The 25,485-nt window shown below is 39.6% G+C and overlaps 1 protein-coding gene across 1 annotated transcript in view; it reads right to left on the bottom strand.

Moving 5' to 3' along the window:
* LOC134577393 (uncharacterized) overlaps positions 1-25,485 on the bottom strand; it is a 48,533-nt gene that overhangs the window by 3,552 nt on the left and 19,496 nt on the right. Inside the window, exons 5-10 of the mRNA XM_063436108.1 lie at positions 23,040-23,126; positions 20,416-20,488; positions 20,103-20,245; positions 12,003-12,149; positions 10,888-10,974; positions 5,072-5,147 (exon numbers count right to left, since the gene is read on the bottom strand). Of these exons, the coding sequence (XP_063292178.1) occupies positions 5,072-5,147; positions 10,888-10,974; positions 12,003-12,149; positions 20,103-20,245; positions 20,416-20,488; positions 23,040-23,126 (613 nt within the window). The remainder of the gene's footprint in view (positions 1-5,071; positions 5,148-10,887; positions 10,975-12,002; positions 12,150-20,102; positions 20,246-20,415; positions 20,489-23,039; positions 23,127-25,485) is intronic.

The following is a 25,485-nucleotide window of genomic DNA, read 5'->3' as shown; positions in this document are numbered from 1 at the left end:
GTATCGCCCACTGTCAGTCCCTTTGGGATCCATCCCTCATTCATCTTAATAAAGGTGAGGTAATCTGGACTTTTTTGACCTAGGAAACTCAGCAAAGGAAGCAGCAGCAGGTACAACATCATGATCATCACACCGTACGTCCATGTGTGTAATGCTGCCTGACTGAGACATATCCCTGTTATCTACATCCTCTGGCAATAATGGTTGCGCATCACTCATTTCTTCCAACTGATGTGTAAATAACTCCTGACAGATCAAGTGAAGCGGCTGTGGTGCTAGTGTTGGTGGTGGCGGCAGGCGGGCGAGTGGTAACTTGAGAGGTGCCCGAAGCTAAGCTGGAGGAGGATGGTGCGTTAAGGTTCCGAGCGGAAGCTGCAGAAGCCAGTCAACTATGTCCTCTGAACTTTTCGAGTTCAGGGTACGTGGCCTCTGAACACTGGGCCTTATTCTAGGGCCAAAAGGGACACAGCACCACGACCACGGCGGCCAGTGCGGGGTGGCCTGCCTCTGCCTGTCATTTTTTTTCGATTAGTGGTACTATGCATGCAAGCTACTGTGACAGCAGATATGAGTGGCACTGTGCACTGGCAGAAGTTGGCAGAGTAGATGCTGTAGGCTTGACCCACACGCTTGCAGACAACTGCTAGTCAATCTATTACAGTCAAAATTGTATTTTATTTATTTATTTATTTTTTTAAATGTACACTACTGTTACACCAGATATGAGTTGCACTGGTGTGACATTGTGCCCTGGCAGGCCCTGAAATGCACACGTGTGAAGGAAACTTACTGCTATTCTATTACAGCCAAAAAGTTTTTTTTTTGTTTTTTTAAATGCAAGCTATTGTGACACCAGGTATGAGTGGTGGCACTGGGCAAGTGGGCACAGTATACGCTGTGAGTCTGACACACACGCTGGCAGGCAGGCAACTTCAATTAGATTACACAGAAAAAAAAAAGTAGACTGATGTTCAAGCCCTAAAAAGGGCTTTTTGGGGTGCTGTCCTTACAGCAGAGATCAGATGAGTTCTTCAGGACTGTAGTGGACACTGAATACACTAGCGTAGCTATCGATTTCCCTATCAAATCAGCAGCAGCTACACTGTCCCTCCTCTCACTAAGAATCCAGATTCCTACGCTGATCCTTTTTTTAGCTTAGACTTGAGTGATGGGGTTGAGTAATATTTAGTGAATTGATTGAAAGTTCACTAGGAATCTCAAAGTTTCCTCTAAATTGTCACATAGGAAGTATTACTTTGACCCTTAAATTTATCAACAGAAAAAGAAAATACATTTTAAGCAAGTTTTTCTCTCAAGTATAACATAGGCCAAATCATCCATTTATGAAATGAGCCCTTTATTAACTGTTAAATTCATCTAAATTGATTTGAAACCTGCATAGAAAAGATACTTCGGAAAGGATTCATAAAAAATATATAACTTGCAGGCCGCAAAAATAAAAACAGTAACTCAAAGAAATATTTTGACATGTGAAACAAAATGTTGGCAAGAACAGTATATGAATGGTATGACTGTGTGCTATTCCTCTTCGTTTAGATGACTCTCCTTTAATGAATAATATAAAATATTTTCTTTCTACGACTACCACACATTTACAAGCTTCCAAAACAGATAATGTTTAGTGTGAGTCATTTACAGAAATCTACCTACGTCTTTTCCTTGAGATAGTAACACGACAAAACGAAGAAAACCGACTTATAATAATACATTACAAAAAACCTTAGACAATTTTACTTAAATGATTCCACAGCTAATGTAGCAGGCTGTAGGCGGATAAGACAACATAATTAACCGAAATCAAGAATTATATAAATTGTATATATTTTTAAAATACCATAAAAAAAAAAAAAAAAAATTCCTGGTATTCATTCTGCCCATATGAATATATCTGCAATGGGATTGTAGTTAGTAGCACACATCCTTCCTTTTACATTGTACAAGATTTGTGTATCAAACTTCATGGTTGTATTTTTTTTTTTTTTTTTTTTTTACAGAATTTTCTCCTTGTGATTTACATCATGTGATGTCACGCATACATAATTAGTTATGCAAATTAGTAAGGCCTTTTTTTTTTCTACCAAGAAAGATGGCAACCCTAACTATTCTTCACATACTCTTGCTTAAGTATGGAAACTTAAGAGGGATATATGGAAACAAAACGTACGTGTACTGGCTGAAATTAACCCCTTAACACCGCAGCCAAATGTACAAGTTGTGAACGAAACAAAACGTAAACAAAACCTGGCATTTGCGCTATATGTCTGTCCAACCGTAATTCACCTCTTTCATATTAAATGCACCCCCCCTTATTATATATCATTTTATTCAGGGGAAACAGGGCTTTCATTTAATATCAAATATTTAGCTATGAAACATAATTTAATATGAAAAAAATGGGACAAAATACGATTTTTTTAGATTTTTTTCGTTCTACATGACATTTTAACTGTCAATGTCATAATACTGTTTGCTTTTACTGCAATAAAATACACATATTTGTATTCAGCAAAGTCTCACGTGTAAAACAGTACCCCCTATGTACAGGTTTTATGGTGTTTTGGGAAGTTACAGGGTCAAATATAGCGTGTTACATTTGAAATTGAAATTCGCCAGATTGGTTACGTTGCCTTTGAGACTGTATAGTAGCCCAGGAAATAAATTTACACCCATAATGGCATACCATTTGCAATAGTAGACGACCCAAGGTATTGCAAATAAGCAATGTCCAGTCTTTTTTAGTAGCCATTTGGTCACAAACACTGGCCAAAGTTAGCGTTCGTATTTGTTTGTGTGTGAAAAATGCAAAAAACGCCAATTTTGGCCAGTGTTTGTGACTAAGTGGCTACTAAAAAAGACTGGACATACCCCATTTGCAATACCTTTGGTTGTCTACTATTGCAAATGGTATGCCATCATAGGGGTAATTTTCATTCTTGGGCTACCATAGGGTCATAAAGGCAACGTAAGCAATCTGGCGAATTTTAATGTGAAAAAAATTAAACACAAGCCTTATATTTGACGCTGTAATTTTTGAAAACACCATAAAACCTGTACATAAGGGGTACTGTTGTACTCAGGAGACTTCGCTGAACACAAATATTTGTGTTTCAAAACAGTAAAAAGTATTGCAGCAATAATATCGTCCCTGTAAGTGCTGTTTGTGCGTGAAAAATGCAAAAAATTTCACTTTTACTGGCGATATCATGGTTGTAATACATTTTACTGTTTTGAAACACTAATATTTGTGTTCAGCGAAGTCTCCCGAGTAAAACAGTACCCCCCATGTACAGGTTTTATGGTGTCTTGGAAAGTTATAGGGTTAAATATAGTGCTAGCAAATTAAATTCCCTATACTTTCGGCATGGGTGGTCAGGCAGGTCCCGCTAATTGTAATTAATTAGGATACCTAATTATGTAAAATTATTACATAAATATATGTGTAGAATTAATATATGTATTTTTTTTAATATTTTTATTTATAGATAGGTATATATATAGTGATATATACGTATATATTTATGTATATAGATATATATATTATTTCTTTCTATGTGTATTTTGATATAAATATATATATTAATATCACAATACAGTTAGAACGAAATAAAACACATCTATATATTTTTTAATATTTTATTTTTAATTATTTATTTTATTTTATTTTTTTACGTATTTACATATTTATTTTTTTATATTATTTATAAATATATATATAACAATAATTATATATATATTTAATCAGTATCAGTCTACGTGTAATTTGATATTAATATATATATATAATTATATATATTAATATTAAAATACACCTAGACGGTGTATGTGTGTGTATGTATATGTGTATATATATACTTAGATCATATATATATATAATATATATATATGATCTAAGTATAAATTTTTTTTTTTACACTTTTAACATTATTTTTATTTTATTTTCAGCCAGCAGGGGGACCAACTGTCATTACAGTTGGTCCCCCTGCTGGCAATGCCTGAGCCAGCTATACCGCCCATGTGATTGTGAGGTCCTCGCAAGGACCTCACTCTCACATGACCGGGAGGCACCGGAGGAGGAAGATGTGCCGCGGGGGGGCTCCCTGGGAGTCCCCCCAACCGCGATCGCCGGCGTGGGACCGCCGGTGACCGGGTAAGTTACTAAAAACCGGAGGGCGTACTATTACGTCCGGCGGCGTTTAGTGCCGCTTTTAAAAGGACGTAATAGTACGCCCTCCGGACTTAAGGGGTTAAATTAGTTAAGGTAATACTGACTTGGTCAATCTAACACTGTGGCATGTGGCATTTCTTCTACACGCACTACTTCCACCTTTTCTCTGTCTCAGACTGCATACCAGGAGCTTCTGCCTGCTAGTAAGACAGTAAGGAGACAAGTGGACATGTGAGTGCTAGGAGACAGTCCTTAGAAAGCTTGGAGCGAGCACATCATTGGATGCATTTATGCCAAGCTCAGGATGCTGTTGGCTTTGAATTCTTTGGGCAGACACGCCTCCTTTTTTGAACATGTTCTTCCCTTTCATGAGTTCTGGTTACTTGATCTGCATCACTGGCCAACCCTTTTACACTGCCCATTGATTTCCTGCTTTACTGGACACTGCTGTTAGGGAGTATGGATTTACTTGAAAGATGAAAGCATTAGAGAGAAATTGGCATATTTTAAGAGAATCTCCGTTAGTGCTTCCCAAGTCAAATGCCTAGTTTACACTACAATGCACTGCCCACAGGTGCCTGTGCAACTGTAGAACAAATTTGATCTCTTTATTTAAAGAGAAACACAAAATTAAGATATGTTCACCAAAGAGCAGATATTGAATCAAATAGTGTGTCAACAACAAACAGATCTGTATCAACAACAACAACGACGCAAATATTTGGATGATTTGCTACTGGCTCAACAGCAGCTACATAAGATACATATTTGTATTCCAGGTGATTATCTAACAGTGTGATGTAGGGGTTATTTAAAAAAAACAAAAAAAACACACACAACACACACCTTATTGGTCCCTGAAGATATAGTTTGAACTCCACTCACCTGCGATTTGGAACTCCAATCTTCCATTCCAGGTTAGACCTTCCTTGACATGAATTGCATTAAGTGGAAGAGTACCCTAAAAAAATAAATAATAAATAAATAAAGAGAGAGAGAAACACATTTTAAGCTTGGCCAACTCACTAAATATTGATTGTACATGTCAAAAAATAGAATAAAAAATTGGGTTTAGAATGTCACTTTACGAACAGAAAGGTATCTAACAAACTATTAAGTAGCCACATAAAATAAACAAATCATGTTTACACTTTGAGTAATTTTTTTTTTTTTTTCAACAATCAAAACTAACATCAGATATAGTCTGGTCATTAAATGTATCCATAAACTTTAAGTCTTGTGTAAAAGGGGGAAAATGTAAATTATAGAATGACACACAGATATATTATATTATGTATTGCATGTTACAATATAGTTGACTGATAATTATAGTTGTAAAAATATACACAAGTGAAATACAAACAAAAAAAAGTATAGGTCATTTTTTACATTTACTTTGTGACATGTTTTCTGCTAAATAGAAAAAAAAACATAAGTAAAGGGACACTGCACCAAAAATACTTAAGCTTAATTAAGTGGTTTAGGTGCATAGATCATTCCCTATAGTCTCACCACTCAGTTCTCTGCCATTCAGCAGTCAAATCACTCTGTTTTTGAAGTCTTAGCCATTCCCCCATTTTTGTAACTCACACAACCTTCTAACACACTCCCGGGAGGGTGGGTGGGGGGAGGGGAAAGAGAGTAGACTCCATTTTTTTTGCTTTCATTATTGCATGTTATTAGTATGTATGTCCTGCTGTCAATTGTGGGCCAGAGACTTCAGCAGCCGCCTGTGTGTGAATAAGGTTCAATTAACAGAGCAGGAGATAAGAACTTCTAAAGTAAACACATTTAAAATTAAAGGAGAGGTGTGGCTAGACCTGCATTAACAGAAAGAAAAGAGATTTATCTCCTAAATGGCAGCGAATTAAACAAGATGGAAGGGCATGATATATACACCAAAATGCTTAATTATGTAAACGTTATTGTTATGGTGCTTAAAGCATTCCTTGGTCCTTCAGATAGTTATTAATGCAATAATAATAATAATAATAATAATAATAATAATAATAATAATAATGTAGGTAGATATAGTAATGGGGAAAAAGAAAGTACAGCCTCTTTGAATTATATGGTTTTATACATATGAGGACATAATAGCAATCACATGTTTGATATCTGGTTTTAATTTAGGTAAATACAACCTTAGATTAACATCACGTGATATGTTACACGGTGTCATGATTCAACAACAACAACAACAAAAAAGCCAAAATGGTGAAGCCATGCGTGAAAGACGAAGTAAACCATTACGGCTTCCATAGGTGCTTCTAATCAAATGCCCATGGTTATTAGTTACCAGCAAGTGTGACCATCTCTATAAAAGCCAACGTTTTAGCAGTTTGGCTTTAATGTCCATCATTCTACAGTGAGAAAGATTATTCAAAAGTGCAAAACATTAAAGAAAGTTGCCAATCTTCCCAGGAGTAAACCTCTCATTCAATTCAGAGATTTTTCAAAGGTCAGACTGTCAATGCTCAGGGAAATTGCAACAACAACAAAAAAGTTACATCACAGACTCCATGTGCCTCAGTTAGCATGTTAAATATTAAAGTGCATGACAATAAAAAAAGACTGAACAAGTATGGTTTGTTTGGAAGTGTTGCCATGAGAAAGTATCTTCTCTGTAAAAAGAATATGGCAGCATGGCTTAGGTTAGCAAAGTTGCACCTGACCAAACCCAAGACTTCTGGATCAATGTCCTTTGAACAGACAAGACAAAAGTGGAGAGGTGTGGCCATAATGCATATCACCACATTGGAAAAAAAACAAACAGCATATCAGCACAAACACCTCATACCAACTTTCAAGCACAGAGATGAGTGGTGATGGTTTGGGCTTGTTTTGCAGCCACGAGACCTGGGAACCTTGCAGTCCTTGAGTTGATCATGAAGTCCTCTATATACCAAAGTATTCTAGAGTCAAATGTGAGGCCATCTGCCCGACAGCTAAAGCCTGACTGAAATTGTGTCATTCAACAGAACAATGAGCCCAAGCGCATCAGCAAATCTACAACAGAATGTCTGAAAAAGATTGGCCCAGTCATAGTCCAGACCGCAACCTGATTGCAATGATGTGGGGGGACCTTAGGGTAGCTGTGCATAAACAAATGCTAGCAAACCTCAATGAACTCTAGTAAGGTTGTAAAGAAGAGTGTGCAAATATTCCTCCACAATGAAAAGTTAAGTGTAGTGAAAGATTGATAAAGTCATACAGAAAAAAAATAAGAATTCAAGTTATGGCTGCTCAAGGTGGTTCTACAATCTATTGAATCATAAAGTGCACTTTTCCCCACACATGGTTTCTCCATTTTGGCTTTGTTTTATTTTTGGTGGACCTAGTGGGTAAGAAAGGGGTTCAATCTCTGCGCCAGTATCTCGGCCAGGATTTTGCTATTGTGGTTGATTAGGGAGATAGGGCGATATGCCTCCAGCATCGTGATATCTTTTCCAGGTTTAGGGATGAGGACTATGTTAGCCCCAGTCATGTCCCTGTCAGGTAAGTGTCCGGCCATTAGGTCATTAAAAAGGGATTCTAAGTGCGGGATTAGTTCGGCTAGGAAGATTTTGTAGTAGCCTCCCTCAAATCCGTCTGGAACCGAGGCTTTGCCTCCCTTTAAGGCTGAGATCTATCGCATCTTGGGAGCCTCAATTGCTTTGGTGTAAAGTTTGGGCAGTTTAATGGTAGAGAGAAAGTCTTATCTGTGGAAGTTGGGGGTCAACCAGGGTGTCGTGTTTCGGGGAATGGTTATATATTGTTATAAAAAAGTCATGAAGACTTGTCTGGCAATGTTTAAGACCAGACTTACTCTGCGATGGTTTACAGTTTCTTATTTTCTTTCCACTCTGCTATACTTCTTCCCCCCTCCCCCCCCCCAGGTCTCCATTCAGGATCACACATATACTGCCACCATTGAGACTAGGGCTTACCGCAAATGCAACAGAGTAGCTATTATGATTCACAAAAGATGCCCACTACTCCTCTACCACCAGACCCCTGACCCTGAAGGCAGATTCATCCTAGTTACGGGCTAGATCAACTCACGCACCGTACACCTTATTAATATATACACGCCCAACATCCCTCCACCGGACTTCTGGGAGCGGATCGCCGATCTGGTTGAATCCCTCTCGCCGGGCATATTGACTTCAACGCGGCACCTATCCCAGGCTGCCAAAAGAAGCATTCGCTAAGGGATCACACGATCACATGACATGGGTGGACAAGACAAACTCCTACACTGTTACATCCATAAAACAGGACTCAGACGCATGGAGGGCACAAGACCTCCCCATGACATCTATTCACACATTGACCTCTTTCTTACCAACCACGCGGGCTTCTCTAATGTATCTAAAAAGGAAAATAGCATGGTCTGACCACGCAGACGTAGCCATATACCTTCACGAACTACACACCTCCTCCCATGGAAATGGAAACTAAACCCCTCACTACTCAAAGACCCGACCGTTGTGGAAACTGATCACCAACAAATCTCCACACACTTCCAAGAGAACCTAACACCTTGGGACACTCAAAGTGGTGATACAGGGCACTCTCATTAAGGTTGCAACCCATAAAAAGAAGCTAAAAACTATAAAACTCACAAACCTTTTGAACTCCATGCAGAAAACTGAACAAAGGCACAAAACCAATCCAACCACTAAAATCCTAACAAAGCTTCAGGCCTTACGACACTCCATTTGAGAACCCCTGATCGACGACACAGCACACTCCGAGGGATCCCAGTGGCCAACAAGGGGGAGATACCAGAGTCCCGGTACCTGCTGGCTGGATGTAGGGTGGACCAAATGTGCAGGAGAGGTCGGGACAGGCGAGGTCCGCCAATCTGTAACGTTAGTGGGAGTCACCGACGTGGTCGGATCAGTTGGCCACAGTGCTCCAGTCGCGTGGTTGGGTTGGCAGCGCTGTAGTCATCTTTTTTGGCATGGTGAACGTCGCTGGAGCCTTGATGTCCAGGAGGAAGCGAAGAGGATCAGTGCCTGGCTGGAGGATGAGGGGCCGGCCCTCCTTTAAGACCAAGAGTTTAAATGAGTGGCCTCATTTATACTGTATGTCTTTGGAATGCAGGAGGTCCGTGATAGGCTTCCACTCTCTCGGTTTCTGCAGAGTGGAAAGGGCCAGGTCTTGGTAAAAGGTGAGCTCCCGGCCTTGGTACATTATAGGGCCCTCTCGGCTCTGTCTCAGCACCGCCTCCCTGGTCTGGAAGTGGAGGAAGTGCACGATTATATTGCCTGGCAGTAGGTTGTCTTCCCTCAGTGCCCGGAGAGCTCTGTGAGCCTGCTCCACCACCCATTGATCTGGAGGCATATCTGGGAGCAGAGGCTGTAGGATGGAGAGGACAATCCCAGCTTCCAGGCCCTTGTTCCTTTGTTCAGGTAGGCCGCAGATGCAAAAGTTATTTCAGCTAGACCAATTTCAAGATCTTCCAGGGCCGTCTCTAGATTCAAGCCGGGTGGTAAGGTTCTAGGGCCGCGGTCCGTGCGCCCAGGGAGTAAATCTCTGCCATCACAGCTTTGGATCACCGTTCAATCTCGCAGGCTAGGAAGGTCTTTACCTCTGCCAGTTTTGCTAAGATCTACGGTGCATCCTCCGTTAGGGCGCCTGGGGGCAGGGAGGCAGGCATGAGGAAGTTGTTCTCGCCGCCATCTTGGGCCTCGTGGTGTGAAGCGCAGAGGCCGCAAACAGGTTCGTGACCATTGTACCCGCATCGGGAGATTTTTTTGAGTGGTTTGCTGGGAGTGCGTTAGTCCATGGTGCCTCAGGGACAGTTAGCTCTGTGTATAGTCGCTGTAGGTAAGCTTAAGTTCGCTTTTTATTAGGAGGCTCAATACCCTGTCAAGCCATGCCCCCATGACTTTGTTTTTGTTAAAATAAATCATGACACCGTGTAACGTGTGTCCATCTGAGGCTGGATTTATCCAATTTAAGACCTGCTAAGGAACAGATGATTGTACTGTCCTGATCTGTAAAACCATACAAATCAGACAGGGTGTACTTTCATTTTCCCATGAGTGTGTGTGTGTGTGTGTGTGTATATATATATATATATATATATATATATATATATATATATATATATATATATATATATATATATATATATATATATATATATATATATATATATATATATATATATATATATATATATATATATATTTATATTCGGAAACATGGGGGGATGGTTGCACTCACCTAAACATGCTCAAATGGGGTGCTGCTGGGGGCCATGTTATACAATAAACAATGCACAAGATCCAGCGCACTCTCCTATCCACTAAACAGCAACTTCAATGTTGACAGATTTGTACATTGACGTTGTGGCAGGCTTATGCAATGTATGATCATATAATGTAACTAAATCCCAATTTTTTTGCCTAGATTAGGTGTTTTTAAAAAAAACTTTTACAAACTAATAAAATCTGTCAACATTGAAGTTGCTGTTTAGTGGATAGGAGAGTGCGCTGGATCTTGTGCATTGTTTATTGTATATATATATATATATATATTATATATATATACACATACACACATACATACATACATACATACATATTCATATACACATTCACACACACGTATGTTGGTGATTATTTATAATTTAATAGTAATAAAGGACCAGTAGATTATGTATGACATTCCTTGGGTCAATTTTGGGGTATCAGCTGGACTCTCACCTGGTGCGTTACAGTTGTTTTCTCTGTGTCTACAGAAAGGAATACCAAGTCATCTGGGAACAATACTAAAAGGCGATCTTCAAAGTCCTATTGATTGGAAATATAATCTGGCTTTAGAAATTATGTAATATTTGCACATATAAAACAATTGACAATATCCTGGGATTTTTTTCTAACCTTTAAGGTTAGCAATTTTCTACATTGAATGTGAACAGAAAACTAAAATAAATAATAAATGGTATCCAAAGTGGGGAAAAGAGATTACATTGGACTCAACACCATAAAGAACACCATGGTCTCAGTTATAGCACTTAGATCTAATTAAGCTTTTATAAATCACATTTTTTAAATTACATTTTGTGCTTGGCGTTACAGTTTGGTTCAGGTGAACCATTTTTTTTTTCTGAAAATAAAATTCAGATTAGTACCCTTGACACACATCCGGTTAATTATTCTGTTTGTCCAGATGTTATCCATAAAACATATTCTGAAAAATAATCTGCATTTACTAAAAAGGGTGCAGAACTAGGCCATTGCGTACACATCTTGCAGAACATATATTTTTTCTGCTGCTCTTTTCCCCTCCTCTAGTGGTCACTTCTCATGTCTCGCTTGATCTGTGAATAAAAACATTTGGTAACTGTCCCCTAGCCATCAATCATCTTTTTTTCCCAAAACCAGTCCATGGGAGAAAATCCAAATTAAATGAACATGTTTGGCCATGGCGCTAGTCGTTTGCTTGGTTTTTATTCCATATGGCACTTCAGAAATGCTGAATTCACACGAACAGCCAATCAGCCTAAATGTAGACAAATTGCAGTTTGGCCAAAACTAAATGTACATATCTAGCAACCATCGTGTTATTGCTTTTCTATAAAATCGTGTTTCTGGAGTTAAGCAGCTAAATATTAGTGGACCTCAGGTGCAAACAATACAGCATTTAATAACATTCTTGCAAGTAGGGTATTGTCTCAGCTGCAACAAGCTTGTATTTGTTATTAGTACCCTTGTTGATGTTGGCGAATATTCTAGATCATGATTTTCTGATTTGTATCTAGAAATTATCTGCGTCCAACTGGTTCTAACGTCTACAATAAGAGATGAAGGTTTTGTACCGAATCTATAGTGTGAGCCACTCGAACCATGGAGAGAAAAATGGTATTGCCCAAGTGCTGAATTGCTTTGCCTTCCCATTTCTGAATAGGGCAACATGTCAAATATTTAATGAGTTCTCTCTTCTTCCACACATTGTCACATGGCACCTTTTGGAGAAAGAAAAAATATATATAGTTCATTACCGTAAACATTAACATTTTCCTTTATCTATCTACCTACCTATCAATAGAGTATGCACAATATACATATTAAAAAACAAAAACAACTTTAAAAATAAGCCATCTAGAGCAGTGGCTACCAACTTTTTTTAGACCAAAACACTTCAATTAACAGAACAAATTTTCAAGGTACCTTTATTTAATGGACCTTACTAGTGAGATATGCATATCTCTCGGCATACTAACAAATTTGTTTTGATTAATGGACAGATGAGAATCCCAATTTCAATGCAAACACGCAAAAAATATTATAAAGCATTGCATACAACCTACTACAGCTGTAGAGTCAATTTGGTTGTCTGATACTGAGATATACTGAGGGACACAGGTTGAAAGCCACTGACACTTCCAGAATTATTCACTTAAGTGAAAATTCAGAGGGATACTATAGGCATACAGTTTCCGTGTATCGATCATGCTCCTGCAGTTCCACTGCCATTTTGGAGTTTCTCTGCCAATTCTCTGACAATTATGAGTTAAAGGAACACTATATAGAGTCAGGAACACAAAATTATATTCCTGACGCTATAGTGCTAAACCCACCATTTAGGTGGCTTGCCCCATCCTTAAGCCCCCATATAAAAGTTTAAAACTCACCTTATTTCCAGCGGCACGCAAGTCCCTGGTGCTGGCTCTGCCCCTTTGTGATATCCTCAAAATGGCAGATTATTAGCCAATCCAATGCCCAATCCATGGGGAAAGCATTCGAATGGCTAAAATCGGCACAGGGGTGGTGCCAAATGCCGTTTTGAATCAATGCATCTCTATGAGGAAAATTCAGCGTCTCCATGCAGAGCGTGGGGACGCTGAACGGCAGGGCTGCTTACTGTGCAGCACTGAGCCAGGAAGCACCTCCAGTAGCCATCTGAGGAGTGGCTACTTGGAGGTGTCCCTATGGGCCTTTTCTCTGAAAAGGCAGTGTTTACATGAAAATGCCTGAAGGGAGCTATTATACTCACCAGAACAACTACATTAAGCTCTAGTTGTTCTGGTGACTATAGTGTCCCTTTAAACCACTTTTGTTTCTGTTCATGTATAGCTATTTTGAGAGTGGGGTATGTGGGGGGTGGAAGGGGGCAGATTGTAGTACGGTTGATATTAAGTTAAAACACATTTATAGTATTTGTTAATCTTTATGGATCAATTTAATTTATGACAATAGATATCTACCCTCTCTATATGAAGCACATGAGACTATTCAAGCAATTGGATTATTGTAAGTGGAAACAAAATGTGTAGTGGGTAGATCAGCATGATTGTAGTGGGCATGACATGAAATTAAAAAAGTAAAAGATATTCAGCTTGCCTTCTAAGGACTGGAAAAATATATATTGTGGTTGCAGATAGCAGAAATAAAGAATTCAATTATTTCAAAATATAACAGAAAATAATATTTTAGATTTAAAGGTCACTTTGCAGTATGCAGTGACACCTAGGGGTGGGTTTTGGAAACTCAAGGGAATGTCTCAGTACACACTAATCATTTAATTGCTGTAACATTCCTGAGGAATTAGATTTTTATTACATTTTAGGTATAAGATCTGACAGTGGAGTAGGGATAAGATACATTTTGTTTGGAAGTGACAGTGTCAAGAAACAAGTGACAGTGTTAAGAAGCAAGCAACTATCTTAGAGACACACAAAAGGCAATTAGTGATACAATTAAAGATGTATGGCAACAGATTAAGGGGAGAAACTATCCACCCCTATATCCCATTAGTGGAGAGATGTGGTGGTAGCCCACCATGACCTGCAGGTTGTGATTTATTAAACAAAAAAGCAGGGGGCATCCTAATGTCAACCCCAGTCCTAACCCATGAGCACTAAGTGGGAAATAATAAAATAAATGGGTGGGGACCTAGTGTCATGAGAGTAATTAATGAATAATTGGGGGTGCAAAGCATAATATTCCCCAGATCCCATCCCGTATTAGTAGAATAAAATTAGGAAAAGCAGTGTTCCCCCAAATCCCCAAAAAGAGGCAGCAGGCAGGGCTATTTGAAAATAATGCATGGGGAGCTAGACATGCCTTTGTCTTCACCACCACCTGTAGTCTTCAGGTGAGGGTTTATTAAGGACAATAGGAGGAATGGACATGCCATTGCCCACCCAGCAAAGTTGGGGACAACTCTACCCCACACTCCCATTTGTTAAGTGTAGTGATGTCGCGAACATAACATTTTCGGTTTGTGAACCGCGAACGCGAACTTCCGCAAATATTCGCGAACCGGGCGAACCACCATAGACTTCAATAGGCAGGTGAATTTTAAAACCCACAGGGACTCTTTCTGGCCACAATAGTGGTTGAAGGGGGGGGGAGGAGACCTACTCTCCTTCCTCCCCCCAGCCCCCACCCCTGGGCGGCGGGTGGGGGCCATAAAGATAATGAGGGGGGGACCTACTGTCGTCCCCCTCTCCGGCCCCCACCCCGGGTGGGGACCATAATGATAATGAGGGGGGGACCTACTGTCCTCCCCCCCGGCCCCCACCCCTGTGCGGCGGGTGGGGGCCCTAAAAATAACAAGGGGGGGACCTACTTTCCCCCCCAGCCCCCACCCCTGAGCGGTGGGTGGGGGCCCTAAAAATAACAATAAGGGGGGGACCTACTGTCCCCCCCGGCCCCCACCCCTGAGCGGTGGGTGGGGCCCTAAAATTAACAATATGGGCGGGACCTACTGTCCCCTCGTCCCCACCCCTGAGCGGTGGGTGGGGGCCCTAAAATTAACAATAAGGGGGGGACCCTAGTCACCCCTCCCCCCCAAAAAAATGATCCCCCTACCTACCCCCCTCACCCTAAAAATAATGAGGGGGGGACCTTTAACTAAAAACCTGTAAAAAAATAATGAGATAAAAACAACTTACCATTCGATGTTTTCTTTCTTCTAAAATCTTTTTTCAGCCCCAAAAAAGGCCAAATAAAAAAAACATAATAACCGACGTAATTAAAAAAAAAAAATGTAATCTTCATGTCTATTAAACAGGCTGCTCACTGTTTAATAGACATGCCCCTACTCGCGGTATTGCGAGTAGGGGTACAATTTACTAATACAAAGTAATTTTTGCTTAGTATTAGTAAATTTGGCCACAAAAAAAAAAAATAGGGGGCGGACCGAACATCGCATATGTTCGCCATCCGTGGCGAACGCAAACACGCTATGTTCGCCAGGAACTATTCGCCAGCGAACCGTTCGGGACATCACTAGTTAAGGGGCTGCCAAGTCCCTAGTTACCCTCAGATAAAAAAAAAATGCTATATCAACCCCTCATCTCTATTAATAGTTAGGGGCAATAAATCTAATACAATAGTGAAAAATATATAAAGAAAATTGCAAAAATAAATGAAAAAAATTAAATTACGCTGTAACAAGAGTAAACCTATGTGAACCCCGCAAGGGTCCCAAGTAGCTTGAGGTTTTTAGGTGGGAAAAAGAGTGCTCTGAGATTCTAAGGGGTTGACTTGCAAGCCACCCAGAGCACTCTGACAGGCAAGTCTCATCTCTCACTAGACTTGTTAACCACCCCCTATTTTTATACACCCAACCCAATGCCCATGGGTGCAGGCTCATGGTCTAGGTTTCACTCTCAGAGCTGATGAATAGAAAGTGGACAGTAATTAATAAATAAAGTTATTACATTTAATTTGGCTGTAGTACTAGTCTAAACTGCTTAACTTACCATTAAAAATAAGAAGTTTTTTTTTATAATTCCTAATTGAAGTTAATAGATAGATATCTCTCTCTCTAAATATATATATCTATATATCTACCGGCTCTGAAAGCATTAAAGATGCCGGCCACTGCACACCAGAACCTTTTTTAGGTTCCATAGGTCTCAAGTGACTGAGCATGCGTGTGACGTCAAGCACTCATGTTCAGTTGTCACATGATCTGTTGTAACCTATCACAGTCATCCTTAGGCATTTTGGTTATACGAGAGTGCGTTTATTATTTTGATTCCTGTATAATTTGACTTTGGATTGTTTTCTGACTTCTATACCTCTTGACCTTTGGCTTTTCTAACAGTTTACATACACTCAGTTTATTTTTACCTTGGCCTGTCCTGTACTATTCTATATTAACGTTATATCCGGCCATTCTACGGTCTGGTAATACGTTTAACGGTCTATTTTAGTTATTTCTTAAGTTCTGCACATTGGGCATTAAGTTTATCTTGACATCCAGCTACTACTGAAGTTACCATACTGTGTCCCTCTAATAAAATAAACATGGAATGCCGCTAGTGATCAGCTGTTACAACGGTTTTAGGAATTATTTCACACTTCCCCAATCCAGAAAACTATTGGGGGCCGTACTTTTGTGATACAAATATGTGATCAATTGACCTGAGGAGTTTAAGATAAATTTTGAAGTCTAGAAATTCAATCTGTCCCATCACAGAGGTCGGTTTCAGACCAATGTAATTTTCATGAAGATAGGAGACCCATTTTTGAAAGGTGTCCCTGGGGCAGTTTTTACATCAGTATCACCACTTGGTAACTGTTGCCATAATTTAATCATCATGTGACCTACTTCAACAATCCACTGGATCAGCGTATTCCTATCAAGCTTTATGTCATTACAGAGCGAACTCCCCCCCCCCCCACACACACATGCTTTGCCATCACACTCATGCTGTCTACTGTGGGACAGGCAGCCACCAAATAAGTAGGGACATACCAGTTTAGTGTAAGTGGATATAGGGCACGATAGGCAACAGCTGTATTGCTCTCCACTATGAAAAAGAAGATTTCCTGTAGTATGAGGCCACCTTGTGGTGGAATTCCAATTAGCAGTAGCCTTGCAACATATGGGGGGGGGGGGGGAGGGGGCGTAGATTAGTATTTTCTGATCTAATTTTAATAAAATAGATCTTTAGATGTCAATTAGGAATAATAAAAAAAAATAGTTTTCATTATTTTTCTTTATTTCTAAACATTTTTGATTAGTACTTTAATCTAAGAAAATGTGAGAGATTTATTTTTACCGTACTAATAAAGGTTAAAGGATTACTCCAATGTCCATGACCACTTCTGCTTTTTGATGTGGTTATTTGTTCCAGACGGCAAATGTCAGCTCTGTGCATATTTTAAGTCTGTCGCTGCACGCTGGCAGAGGGTCTAGGACATTGAATCCCTCTCCTGTGTGATAGCATTTAATTTCCAACTCCTATTTATTTTGTTGTTGGCCCCCCTGGATTCTATTAGCGACCGGGTAGCAATATCTGGCTGCACTAAGTTTAGTAGATACAAACATTGCCATGGCAGTTGGACGCAGGTCTACTAAATAATAAAATCTTTATTAATCCTAGCACCACTGCGTGTTTTTATTTTATTGATTTATTTTTAACCATTTGCCTGCTGGCTACTAGTGCTGCCTACAAATATTAAAGTCGGAATTACAAAGCAAACAATATGGCATATCCATTGGCCGTTTTATTTGCTGATCACACTTCCATATGGAAATACAGAATTATTCACAATCCACCGATGGCCAAACATTTTTATAAATCACAATTTTTGGGAGAAAACAAATACAAAAGTCAAATTGGTAGCATTCCCCCATACACAAAAGTAAAAAAAAATATTGTGCAGAAACGTCTTTACATCATTAACTTTTTAATTGTGCCAGATGCCTGCATGTTTTGCAAAGAGCCATAGCCAAATGCTGGTATGAATCACAGGTATGTCCCTGAAAAGCTGCACTAGTAACCAATTTTCACAAATAATCCATAGTAGAAAAGCTGATTAGTCAAATTTTTTCCCTTAGTTATTTATTTCAACAAGGTGTTAAAAGCTATAGCATTCATAAGCAATTGTCATCTATTGGCCAATCTCCCTCTTATCCCAGTATATGCATGTAGACTGCATATGTAAAGTTAGGCAAATGATTATTTTTTTATATGTTGAATTTGAGGACATAAAACAAACAAGAACATATTTGGGATTCTTCACCCCCCCCTCCCCTCCCCCCCGCTGGTACAAATTTCAATACATAAACCTGCAAACATCATAGTTGCCAACATTTGAAAAAAAAAATTCCAGGGACACTTTGCAGCACAGCTATCAATTAATACGTTGAAAATGTACCACACCCACTGCTGCAAAGCTCCGCCCAGTATGTCCTACCGACATAATTAATCTCTGCCCACTTCTAGTGTAGATTACAGGGTCTCTAATATAGACACACAAGGCTCACAACAGACAAGCTCACTGACACACACAAGCTCACTGACACACACAAGCTCACTGACACACACAAGCTCACTGACACACACAAGCTCACTGACACACACAAGCTCACTGACACACACAAGCTCACTGACACACACAAGTTCACTGACACACACAAGCTCACTGTCACACACAAGCTCACTGTCACACACAAGCTCACTGACACACACAAGCTCACTGACACACACAAGCTCACTGACACACACAAGCTCACTAAATACAAGCTGACTCACACATGCTCACTGCAGAAAAGCTTACTGACACACACAAGCTCACTAGAGACTGAATACAGTCACAGACTGCTGAACACATTCACACGCAGACTGCTGAGTACACACATACAGAATGCTGAGTACATACACAGACTGCTGAATCCACACAGAGATTGCGGATTACACAAAAAGACTGCAGAGTACATACACACAGTACACTGAAAACACACACAGACAGACTGCAGAGTACATACACAAAGTACACTGAATACGCACACACATGTTTTACACTGCAGTACTAAAGGGGACATGAACATTCCGCCAAGACAATTTCAATGAGCTGAAGTAGTCTGGGTGCCTATAGTGTCCCTTTAACAAGTTACAGTCTCTAACAGACATATCTTAATAAACAAGACCCTGTGAAAACTATACCAAAAAATATCACTATAGATTACCAACATATAGTACTGATCATCCCACTGAGAAATGGGAAGAACTGTGCCCGTTCATGATTAATGCATTCTGTCCATTAATTAAAGAGTAGTAATGACTATTAATGTCACATTCTGAGAGACAGGTGAGAGTAGGGCAGAGTAGTTCCCATTCTTAAAACTAAATGAAGTCATAGGATAAAGCTTTGGGTTTACACGTTTGAAGTAACTTTTGTTGGTTCTCTAACATCTACCCTTCAATAATATTGGGTATACAGTTAGCTGCCAGAAGTGAATCACGGTTCACTCTGTGGCGATACTTACCTGCTCCACGCCAAGCAGCTCCTCTCAATTGGCGCGACCCGAGACCTGTTAAGGTAAAGTATACTTAACCATTCGTCGCTGGCGAATTGACCCTCTGCATTCACAGACGCCAAATCTCTGCTGCACTCTGCTGGTAGAAATGCAGACTCTGCCCGTTTAATTAAAGCTCAAGGATTACTATACAACAGCACCTTCAGGTCACTTTCTTCATTTTAATTTCATAGATACAATTTATATGTTTAACATTATATACAAGAAAAATTATAAATGCTATAAAAGGGAGGTGTGGCTTCTGTGTGGCTGCATAAACAAAGTGATTTATCTCCTAATTGGCAGAGAATTGAGCAGGGAGATTGTAGGGACATGATCTATACACCAAAACCACTTTGTTCAACTAAAGTTGTTTTGGTGCTCAGAATGATGCTTAAAGGCACCACCAGGGATAATCTGAAATGTTTTCTTACACTTTTGTCATTTAAAAATTGCGTATTTTTTTTTCTCTTAAACAGATGATTTTCCCTTTGTGCATTAAGGCATTTTTTATAAAAAGTAAACTTATTTGTTGGGATATAGTCAGGTTTGAAATCAAAGTCAATTTATATTTCAATGACTTGCGATCGCATGCAGTTGTTTGCACGCTGAAGCGCTCAATGCATTATGCATTTGAGACTTCTTTTATACTCACCACATAAGGCAATATGCTGATGGAGGGAAATATAGCAGGATAATAGGAATTGGCTTCATGGATGTGGTGCCGTAGTGAAGATATCCAGCTATTCCTCTCATTGGCAGTGAGACAAGACACTTGACGAGGTTCTATCATCGGCCCTATAGCAGAGAAGACAAAGTATCAGTTCTTCATTTGCCACGTAGACCGTAAACACAGAATAAAATCTGATTTAGCAGAAGACTACTTGACATAAACATACTTTATTTAAGATTACGTGTGTTTTATGTTCAGAAGGACACTAAGACAATCAGCTATATTGTGTACTTACCACTGATTTGCAAGGTGTGGCCTGCACTTGTGTTAGCGCAAATCACTCTCATTCCAGAAAGAGGCAGAAGTCCCTGAAAAGCATGTACACAATGTTTCACTGTATTGAAAAATATGCATTGTCTACTTGTGAACAGCAGGATGCTATGTGTCAAAAGGCTATTTAAAAGGGAAATACACTATTTTATTTTCAAAGAGCCCTGTGCAAATTAAAAGAGAATGTTCTTACTGTAGGTAGACAAGTATATAAATAGTTGACCAAATTAAAAAAAAATGTTTATTAAAGACAACAGATCTAATTTCATATATAAGTAAGTGGAGAATGCAATTTAAAGAAAATTGTAAATGAGAGAGGATAACACTAGTGGGCGAAGCAAAGAATAAAATTATATTTTAATGGAACGTCCACCAGTCATATACACGAATTGACTACTTCTAGTCTAGGGCACGGATTGTCTTGGAGTGGACCAACAGTGTAGGAATTGGACCTATAACATGGTCAGATCATGCACCAGTCCTCCTATAATTCTGAGTATAAATGCAGGGACAGAAGGAGACAACATTAGACCCTTCTAAGATCTGAAACTAAATTTGAAGATTTGTGTGCCCAGGTCAGGGAATTTAATTAACAATGATAATGGTGATGTTTCAGACGCTACTCTTTGGTGTACTTTCAAATGTCATAAGTGGCTGGCTTATAAAACTGGGCGCTAATATAAAAAAACAGTAAGGGAAAGACCTCAGCGACATCTATAGATTTGGTAAAGTCTGGGAGGCTCCATAAGATCTGTCTGGATCCATGGTTTTAGAGGAAATAAAGATAATTACAAAGAAAATGTTAGAAAGAACCCAAGAGCAAATAAATAAAGCAATTCTAATATTAAAGTATGGTTGGTACTATGGAAATAATAAAATCGGTAGGAAACTTACAAATTAATAAAAAATAATAATAAACTTCAAACTATTAAGAAAATCGTTGAGAGGAATACAAAATGTATTTCTCCAAACTAAATAAGGAAAGCATTTGGAGAGTACTATAAGAACCTGTATAACCTAAAACCAAACGATTCCTCCTCCCTAGAAATACAGAGTTCCTGGATAATTTAAAACTTCCAAAAAAATCTTGAGGGAGAAATGACCCAATTAAATAGTCCCTTCTCCTTGTAGGAGTTTAGTGATCTGAAGGGCAGTAAATCTTCAGGACCAGATGGTTTCTCATCGGATTTCTACCAGAAGCTAAATTGTAGCATTGCTCCCTTTATGTTGAGGACTTTCACAGAGTTCAAGAGACTCAAAACTATTCCATCAGAGATGCTCCAGGCTTCCTTCCATCATGCCAACTCTTAAATCAGACATAGACCCTACACAAACTTCTAATTATCGGCCAATTACCCTTATTGAAATTTTGCTATGTCTATATGATGTGGGAGGCTGTCTTCTTACCCCCCTGTGCTTGCCCGATCCACATCAATTTTTTTTACGGTTATAATAGGACGCTTCATCCCTACTTATGACCTATTTTGATTAATTTGTATAAATGTTTGTGTAATAGCTCAATTTATAATCTATATTTAAAGATTGATAATTGTCGAATTGAAGGAAAAGAAAAACACTGGAAAATAAAGTTTGACACTCTTCCCATCTAACATATATAAATAAGAATTTACCAAGGTGCAAACCCGCAATATATATATGCAGCAAAAAATCATGACGGCGCACTCCTGGGTTTGAAAAGGTATTAAATCTGTTTATTGTGCAAAAACAGTGTTCAAACGATCGACGTTTCGACCTCTAAAAAGGGTCTTTCTCAAGATCAGAATGTATATATATTTTAATGGAAAACATAGAAGTTAAACTATGTAGGTAGGGACAAAGAACAATGATTAAAAAAAATTGAAGTAACAAATTGATCGATTAATATATTTTATAATAAACACAAGTAGATTCTTATAAAATAAAACAATCTGTCTGCATTTTCAAGTTACAAAAAACGTATGCCTGTAGTTAGTTTACTATTTTGTTTCATGTAGATAAACAAGAAGGTGCTTTTTGTAATTTAATGATAGCAACTCTACAATGCTTGCTCAATGCTTCCAATTACCTGAGCACGTTTCTTTGATCTTTGATCTCCCCACCGGCCCGCCATGGAATGCAGCGGGACCGGCGCTCGGATAGTGCCGGCCCTGCATAGACCGGCAGGGGAAGTCCTGGGACCTTCCCCTGCCGGCCTTGGCCCATGTTCACCGCGGCTCACCGGGCATTTGCCCGGTGTGCCCGTTGGCCAGTCCGGGCCTGCTTCCCTCTGCCTGGGATATAATTAAAGTAGCCAATGCAACAACCCAATTATCCACATGCAGAAAAACACACATTTCCCCCCAAAGTACAGAAAACACCCCAAAACATAACATATCCCCATAAATATTACATCCCCATATAGTCCTGATCTGGGTGAACAACATATCCAAAAATCACCCAGATCAAAGTCAAACAAAGGATATGGATTAAAATGTATTATTTCACTTTAAAAACTAATACAAAAAAAATCTCATATTTGTTGGGTGATACCTGCAAACCCACCCTCTCAGTATTATCACGCTATATGCCACATAAGCACACTTAACTTACCTGGTAAACAAATCTCCTTTCTTGATGATCCATCGTCAAGATCAGCAAGTGAAAAGGAAACAGAACCAAAAAGCATTCGAATAACTCCTACAAAAAATGTGATGCAGTGTCAGCAAACAAATTCTGATTACAAATATTACGTTAAGGCATTTGCAAAAATGTTTGCCCATAAAACTTCACCTACCTTTCCCCTTAATGTCAGTATTGATCAAGTGGAAAAACAGATTGTACAAAATAAAAGCATGCTCTAGTAAATAGAGGAGGGGAGTTTCCTTGGCAGATCTCAGATTTCATTACAGGAGACTATTGCCCTGTGTAATACAGATGCCAGGTTTCTGTTTGGCTACTGTACTTTTTGTACATTGAAATTTTGTTTTTCATATAATTTTGTGAAAGAATAATAATAATAATGAAAACAGATTGGAAGTTTAAATAATTACACAATTTTGGAGAGTATACCTGAACAGCAGAATATACACGAAAATGCTCCTACAATCATGTGCTAGCCATTATGTGCTATTCATTACAGGTTTAAATGTTAAATATTTCATTTTTAGTGAAATGGAGTAGAGAGTGTTTATATCCTTCAAATAAAAATAATGTGGGGATGCTTAAAAATGAAGCCAGGGTATCATGATAGAAGAAAAAAAAAAACCTTGCAAAACACAAGCAATTAATTACATTCAAAAAATTAAAACATTAGATGGTCTAATTGAATTAGATTTGTTGTCTAAAAATATTTTACTCTAGGACTTTTTTGTTCTCATCACTGTACTCTGCTTTAATCTTGATATGCATTGCCAAACAGTATTTACTCCCCCTCATTTCTCAAGACACTATTCTCGCCATACATTCTATATATTTGTCAACCTTAACTCTCTCCATTATTGACCAGTGTGACACTGGATATCATTTTATATAGAGAGATTAAATATTAGGAAAAATGTAGTAAACACCAGGACCATCCCTGATATAAAATGTAATAAACTATTTGGCCCAACTATGACATACCCTTGGTATAGGGGGGAAAAAAAGAAAAAAGAAAGGGGAGAGAGGGGAAAAAGGGACAAGAGCGGGGAGAGGGGAAAAAAGGGACAAGAGCGGGGAGAGGGGAAAAAAGGGACAAGAGCGGGGAGAGGGGAAAAAAGGGACAAGAGCGGGGAGAGGGGAAAAAAGGGACCAGAGCGGGGAGAGGGGAAAAAAGGGACCAGAGCGGGGAGAGGGGAAAAAAGGGACCAGAGCGGGGAGAGGGGAAAAAGGGACCAGAGCGGGGAGAGGGGAAAAAGGGACCAGGGCGGGGAGAGGGGAAAAAGGGACCAGAGCGGGGAGAGGGGAAAAAGGGACCAGAGCGGGGAGAGGGGGAAAAGGGACCAGAGCGGGGAGAGGGGGAAAAGGGACCAGAGCGGGGAGAGGGGAAAAAGGGACCAGAGCGGGGAGAGGGGAAAAAGGGACAAGAGCGGGGAGAGGGGAAAAAGGGACAAGAGCGGGGAGAGGGGAAAAAGGGACAAGAGCGGGGAGAGGGGAAAAAGGGACAAGAGCGGGGAGAGGGGAAAAAGGGACCAGAGCGGGGAGAGGGGAAAAAGGGACCAGAGCGGGGAGAGGGGAAAAAGGGACCAGAGCGGGGAGAGGGGAAAAAGGGACCAGAGCGGGGAGAGGGGAAAAAGGGACCAGAGCGGGGAGAGGGGAAAAAGGGACCAGAGCGGGGAGAGGGGAAAAAGGGACCAGAGCGGGGAGAGGGGAAAAAGGGACCAGAGCGGGGAGAGGGGAAAAAGGGACCAGAGCGGGGAGAGGGGAAAAAGGGACCAGAGCGGGGAGAGGGGAAAAAGGGACCAGAGCGGGGAGAGGGGAAAAGGGGACCAGAGCGGGGAGAGGGGAAAATGAAAAAGAGGGGAGAGAAAAAATAAAAAAGAGGGGAGAGAAAAAATAAAAAAGAGGGGAGAGAGAAAAGGAAAAGAGGGGAGAGAGAAAAGGAAAAGAGGGGGAGAGAGAAAAGGAAAAGAGGGGGAGAGAGAAAAAGAAAAGAGGGAGGAAAGAGAAAAGGAAAAGACGGAAGGGGAAACAGGGGAGAAGTGAAGACAGCAAACTATATCCAGAGAGGTATAACTAAATACAGAAATGTCCAGATACACCAGAGCGTGGATAAAAAAAGACACACACTTAGTGGGTAAGTAGATAGAGAAAAACTCTAAAAACAATTACCCTTGTACTGAAGTATTGTAGATAAGGACTCCTCACAGTCCTCAGATTAACATGGAAAATAGAAAATCTACAATACAATAACAGAAAAACATAGTGCAATAATGCTATAACACTTTAAAATGGTGAGTAGATGCAAAATAGTCACACTCACAAACAGAAATTGATTGTAGGCGTTATCATAAACCTCAGGACTTGCGAAGCATCATGGCAGATATAGAGGAGAAAAAATATATAAAAATAATAGTGC

This window comes from Pelobates fuscus, chromosome 11, assembly GCF_036172605.1.
Source record: "Pelobates fuscus isolate aPelFus1 chromosome 11, aPelFus1.pri, whole genome shotgun sequence".
In the NCBI taxonomy this organism is placed as follows: Eukaryota; Metazoa; Chordata; class Amphibia; order Anura; family Pelobatidae; genus Pelobates; species Pelobates fuscus.
The sequence above is the reverse complement of the archived record's forward strand: the minus strand, read 5'-3'. Positions and strand labels throughout refer to the sequence as shown.